A 6933-nucleotide genomic window follows, 5' to 3' on the forward strand; every position below is an offset into this window, starting at 1 on the left:
CCCAAACTGCCCCAAGCCCATTCCAACTGGCACCAACTGAGGGAACCTAGAGTTGTTCATCACAGGGAATCCACCTGCCATCTGCATCTGTCCCCCCTGCATACCCATCTGTGGAACGCTAGGATTGACTATTGCAAAACCAGTTCCAGGTCCCATCTCTCCACTCCCCCCATGAGCTCTTTCCTGTTGCCCCCCCCCCATTCTGCCTGGGCCAAAGTTCCCAGCCTTGCCATCCAGATCCCTGCCACTCCCCATAGATGTCCCTTCTCCCCTAGAACCACTGTTGTTGGTCCCAGATCCTCCTCTGTAATTCCCATCTCTACTCCTCCAGTCAAAATTATCTTGATCTCTCCCATCTATCCTATTGAAACCTCTCTCAGAATTGTTGGGCTTGTTGTAGTAATTACCTCTCCCTCCGAAGCCTGTCCCTCTCCCTGGCCTGGGGCGCCAGTTTTCTTGTCTGTTGGCCATGATCTCTTCTTCTCCCCAGGAGATCTCTTCTTCCCCAGTCTCAGCCTCTCTGCTCACCGCCGCCTTGAGGTTTTTAGGGTTTGGGGGTGGAGGAAATCAGGTTCAGGGACAAGAGGTGGGATACCTCCTTTATATATGTCCATCCCCTCCACGTCCCTCCCTGGGCCCCCAAAACATCTCTCCTTATTGGGCCAGGGGCCCTTAAAGCCCACTTTAACAGAACTAGTCTCCCCCCACTCTCCTTCTCTGCTGGCACCCCTGTTTTCTGTTCCAGCACTCTGAATTTCTCCTCCCCTCTGAATTTCACCAACCACTTCTTCTAGCACATAATTCTCAAGGATATCAATCCTAATATGTTCCTTATCAATTTTGCCCATTCCCTTCTTAGAACCATTAATAGGTTTTTTGGGAGGATTAATATCATCAGGTTCAATGTCACTTAAAAATTCAGGGAATCTGGTATAGTCCGAGATTATTGGATTTTTGGGCTTCATTTTTATGAGCGCCATATCAATTTCACTATAGTGATAATCTCCCCAACTGGGAGAATCAATGTGCATCATATCTCTACTAAAATCAGTATGCATCCTATCATTTTTCTTCCTATCCTCATCCCCCTCATGCTTCAGAAGTAGACTCTGCACATATTGATTCATTTTTTTCTTCATTTTCCTATTTACAAGCCTGATTCGGCTTTGTGTATCAATATCCTCCAATTGTATGTGATATTTGCAGAAAGAGGGATCATATGAAGGAGCGGAGTCACAACGATTACCTGCATCCTCATCCTCATCAGAATCGGAACCTGAATCTTCGCTAGCCAACATCCAGAAGCGGTTGCGGGCTAGCGAAGGCTTCAGGCATCGATTCCGGCGAGGCGCGCCGAGCGGCGAGGAGTCGGTGTTGCCGGAGTTGGAGTTGAAGCGAGTCGAGCCGAGCGTCTCGGGGTCCGCGCCTCCATCTGCGGCGCCTCCTCCTGCGGTGATTGCTCCACTGGGTCTTCGCGGATCTCGATCGGTGCCATGGCCGATCCTGGAGCGGGAAGAGCCAGCACCCCCTCGCGGGATCTGAGCGCCGACTCCCGCATGGCCGGGGCGAGATTCGTCGTCTCGAAGGAGGTGAACGCCACCCACTTCCTCGCCACTTCTCTCACCGGCGAGTTCGCCTGATCCATCGCCCACAGCAGCACCTGGAGCGGATGCTTGCGCCCACCTCGCCCGAACAGCGACCGCTCCTCCTCCGCCGTCAGGCCCTCGAAGATCGCCTCCGCCTCCCCATACATCTCCCTTTTGCTGGTGTACCATGAGCCGATCTCCCTCAGGCGAGCACGCAGGCGCGCGTCCCTGCCTGCAAACCTCCTCAGCTTCTCCTCGCTGATCTCCACCATCGCCGCCGCAGTCAAGAAGAGAGGATAGTGAGATGGCTGGGAGAGGAAGTGAAGGACCGAGGAGGAGCGGAGCAGCCCGGCCATAAGTATTGCCCGAATTAACTCCCCCACCGGCCGCAATTCCTCTCCCACCGGCCGCAATTCCTCCCTCGCCGGCTCCCGAGGCGTCGTTCCCGTCGGGGTCTTCCTCCTCGATGCGCTCGACGTGACAGGGGAACACGATTGTGATGTCCGGGGCCAACACGAGCCCTCTCCTGGTCCGCATGTCCACCGTGCACCCTCGCTCATCCACGAGCTCCACCGAGTCCAGGTGCGAGACGAGCACAACCTCCCCGCGGCATGGCCTGAGAGTCGTCGCCGCCCGAAGGTTGACGGCGAACCACGCCGGCCATCGCCGAGGTGCGGAATCGCCTAGCGCGTCGCCAAGGAAACGTGTCGGACCCGTCATCCCCTCTGACTAACAAAATGTTAATCTATGGGCATGTTACTTTGAACAAACATGACCTATAGATTTATTTTCTAAGAAATCAAATCCTTCTGTGAAATTACTTTGAACAAAAGAGGAATTTCACCTCAGGGGCGACGTGGACTTGCGTGTATGTCATGGGCGAGCCAATAACTTGACCGCCACGCCACACGTAATGCAAAGCCAACTTCCATGCATGCACGTCCAAGCCGGCTCGTCGTCGTCGGAGGGTAAGCATCAGACTAAGCACCGGTTAGCATTTAGCAATGCTCCGTCGTCCGAGGATCGGCATGCAGCTCCGTCATCTCGTGTTCATCGTCTCGATCTCTCGATCTCGATCGCGACGATGTTTTACTCCAACAGGCAACAGAGTTGATCCACAGTGCCGTTCATGGATTTCTACATAAAAAGTTAAAAACACAGCTCAACCCATCTGTGTCAACAAATGGAGCCATGACGAAGCGCGGTGTGGTTCGATGTACCTTCGCCGCTGCTACATGCACGTGGTGGACGGCCGGCCGGTCCGGCGGTGGAGACAACCATGACGACGGACTGACTCTCTCTGAGAGCAATCGTCATGGATGGCTGCAGAACACCGTAAATGCTACCATTAGTACCAGATTGTGCCACTCTACTTTAGTGTCTAGGCGTGAGACTTGTAGACTTGTAGTATAGGGTAGGGGTGGATATGAGTGGGTAAGTATCAGGTGATACCAACCCATAGATGCTACCATGATACAAACTTGAAAAATCCATATCAGGTGATACCAACCCATAGATGCTACCATGATATAAACTTGAAAAATCCAAATTGATGCTACCATGATACAAACTTGAAAAATCCTAATTTGGATTTTTCCAGTTTGTACTCCCTCCGTCCGAAAATACTTGTCATCAAAATGAATAAAAGAGGATGTATCTAAAGTATCATGGTAGCATCTATGGGTTGGTATCACCTGATACTTACCCGGATATGAGTGGCATGATTGTTTTGTGTACACTAGTGAAAGTCATAGTACACTGTATATCCTTTTACGAAAATGATCAGACCTATTACAAAGGTTCACCAGAAGTATAAAGCATCTCACATAATAAAAATTACATCAAGATTTCGATACCACATAACGACCATTACTGCCGTCAGAACGAGCCGCCGACACGCCGCTGCCGCTACTCCTCTATCAGAGCCGACTTCACATTGTCAATGACAGTTGGAAAGTCTTCGTCCATGTGTCCCTAAGGACAAGTGCCCTGGAGCCGCCGCCGTCGTCGTCGAACCCCTGCATTAATTTGAAACACCTGACACCAGATCTCGTCAGATGACGAGAAACCCTAACCTCATCTCCCCAAGGATACAACAGGATTTTACGTCGGAGATCCGACAACTACGTCCAGACGGACGAACTTGAGGAGGATCGGAGCCCGGAAAACGAACTCGAAGAACAAGTGTCGCCATTTGCCCGAGCGTCGCACCTGCGAGGACTTACATATCCCAACCTAAACTACTAACCGGAGCGAAGGCACCGGGATTCATCTCCCCGCCACCGGTCACCGGAGAGGCATGCGGAGGGAAGGCGAATCCACGGGCTCGCGGGTGAAGTCTGAAAGGGAGGATTTGTCCTACTCGGCTAGGATTAGGGAAGGAAAACGAGAGCATACACGTGTATATCTAGATACTATAAGTTTCTCAAAACTGTGTAAAAAAGTCAAGCATGTAAAAGATAAGTGACACATACACGTGCGGAGATTAAGAAGAAAATATGATGATATCCTCCGAGTCAAGAAAAAACAAAAGTTGCCACAAGTCGAGCGATAGTAAGGCATCATTATTTTGTAATTCAAGGAAACAAACATCCCAAGTTACAACACGTACATGCCATAAATGACAGTGATATTGTAACAAAACTCACACATGTGATTTTTTTGGTACTCCACGTGTATTAATTAATTTTCACATTTTACAAAAGACACGATCTTATGATACTGAGATTTGTTCTCTATTTCTTGACTAGACACGCTTGAATACAAGAAAGAAAAAACCTGTAAATGTGCAAACACAGGTCGGCATAAACTGCAAGGTTCCAGGGCGGACTGGTGATTGCATGAAAGGTCATGTCAATCGTATCGTTGGTGAAGGCTGAAGCGGTGAACAGAACGCGGATCGTTCAGAAGAGCAGTTGGAAGCAGGATTCGAGCGTGGGCATCGGCGTCCTCCCTCAGAAGGCTTGTCCGATACGACATGCGTGAGAAAACCCGGAGGGCAACAGCATTCCCCGCGAAAATAAAACAGTTATTAAGCGTTCCTCCGGTCTCTGATCCAAAGATTTGGCCGACGCAAGAACGGAAGATGCATATCGCTCGTCGCTGAGGGGGCAGCACGTCCAAGTCGCCGCTGCAGTCATGTGAACGTTTTCCCACCACGGCCCGCGTAGCGCACACCAACAGCACGCGGTTCTTCACCGAAACCCTTCTTCTCGACGTTCATCTCTCGAGTTTTTTCCCGCCCGACCTGACCTCGCCAAGCTCAGATGTGAACCCCTTGATCTTGAATCGCACGCCGCCAGCGCCAGGAATGGCCGCACAACAAGCCATGCGCTTTTCGTCTTTGACGGTTTGACCTCGCGCAAATCATCTACTCTACGCTAAAAACACAGGCACGCCAGACGCCACAGCACCTCCCAGCTCCGCTCTGCGCTGCGGCACACACACACGCCGGCAGCATGGGCGAGCTGAAAAACTGTAAGCACGCGTGAGCCGGCTTCACAAACATCCGACCGCACCACGTATCAATGCCGGTACCACACCTCATCAGACTTGGCCGCGGCGAGCCATTACTATGATCCAAAGGGCTTTCATAGAAAAATTCCTGTAAAATTTCTATGAAATCCATTCATCTCCAAATAGGGCGAAGTGTAAAGTGCTCGTGAAGGCCAATAGGAAAAATGAACTCTAGTGCAAATCGATCCTTCGTCTCATGGATACTGGAGCCCAGGCAGAAAAAGGAACATATAAATGTGCCAACACACGTCCACATAAACTGCAAGGTTAGGCCAACTCCACCGCGCGACCCCAAACAGGCGTTCGTTTTACCCGAATTCGGTCTATTTGGGTAGGGCAATGGGGTTGTGTCCTGTGATGCGGTGGTCGTGCGCCCAGCGCCCGGCCGCATCCTTTGGCCCCATTCTATCCGCCACGGCCAAAAATGCCCATATATTCATATCAAAACAACTTCGCATGTCCAAATATTAATTGTCTGAAAATAAAAATAGTTTTACAACCCAATCAAAATTGTCTCTAATAAAATAGTTTTACAACCAAATCGAAATTGTCTTGAAAATGAACCAATACATCTATTGGTTGCCAATGTGACTCCACACGTGCTCAACCAAGTCATTATGAAGATCCAAATGAGTGTGCTAATCACGCAGACGTGGCCGGTTCTTGGTGTAGGGGCTCAACATTTTCACCTTGATAATCAAATCCTTGGTCGAAGATCCTGTCATCACGCTCGTCCTCGACGATCATGTTATGCATGATCACACAAGCAGTCATCACCTTCCAAAGCTTCCCTTCATCCCATGACAGTGCAGGGTTTCGAACGATACCCCATCGGGATTGAAGCACACCAAAAGCACGTTCCACATCCTTTCTAGCACTCTCTAGTATTTGGGCAAATCTCTTTCTTTTCTCACTTTGGGGGCTCGAGACTGTCTTCACAAAAGTTGACCACTGAGGATATATACCATCAGCTAGATAGTATCCCTTGTTGTACTGGTAGCCGTTGATCTCAAAGTTGACAGGTGAGGAGTGGCCTTCTGCAAGCCTTGCGAAGACTGGAGAATGCTGCAACACGTTGATATCATTGTGAACCTGCCATGCCGAAGAAAGAATGCCATATCCAAAGATCCCGCGAAGCCACCGCTTCTAATATGACAGTGCACGCATTGACATGCCCCTTGTACTGGCCCTGCCAAGCAAATAGACAGTTCTTCCACTCCCGGTGCATACAATCTATGCTGCCAAGCATGCCTGGAAAGCCTCTAGCTGCGTTGGTCGCCAACAATCTCTCTGTATCAGCGGCAGTTGGTTGCCTCAAGTACTCAGGGCCCAACACCTCGATCACGGCCTGGCAGAACTTGTACATTGACATCAGACATGTTGTCTCACTCATACGCACATACTCATCCACCAGATCGCCTGGAATTTCATATGCAAGCATGCGGATGGCCGCGGTGCATTTCTGGTAAGAGGAGAATCCAAGCTTGCCAAGGGCATCCGTCTTGCACTCGAAGTATGGGTCATGAGCAACCACTCCCTCTCGGATAGGATTGAACACATGCCTTGCCATACGAAAACGACGATGGAATTTATCCGGCTTGAAGAGCGGGGTGTTCGCAAAGTAATCGGCATAGAGCAGGGCGTGGCCTCTCTCCCTATTGCGGTTCAGGTTGGGAGCACGGGCAGGGAGTGACCCCCTGTACCGAGGAAGCTGCCGTTGAATGTGGTTGTGAACGACCAGTGCAGCCACCACAAGATCTTCATCATCCGACGACGAATCGTCCGATGAACAAATGAAGTGGTGGAAGAAAAATTCAGCTCCACTGTCCAT

At 50.4% G+C, this 6933-nt stretch overlaps 1 protein-coding gene across 1 annotated transcript; it reads right to left on the minus strand.

Annotated features, from left to right (window-relative positions):
* Window positions 1-5744: 5744 nt before the first annotated feature.
* Window positions 5745-6933, minus strand: LOC141022924 (uncharacterized). Its single transcript, XM_073499211.1, has 2 exons — window positions 6502-6933; window positions 5745-6194 (listed from the first exon to the last, which is right to left on the minus strand). The coding sequence occupies exons 1-2, from the start codon at window positions 6931-6933 to the stop codon at window positions 5745-5747; spliced, it is 882 nt and encodes a 293-aa protein (XP_073355312.1).

The sequence above is a fragment of the Aegilops tauschii genome, chromosome 5, assembly GCF_002575655.3.
Source record: "Aegilops tauschii subsp. strangulata cultivar AL8/78 chromosome 5, Aet v6.0, whole genome shotgun sequence".
Taxonomy (NCBI): Eukaryota; Viridiplantae; Streptophyta; class Magnoliopsida; order Poales; family Poaceae; genus Aegilops; species Aegilops tauschii.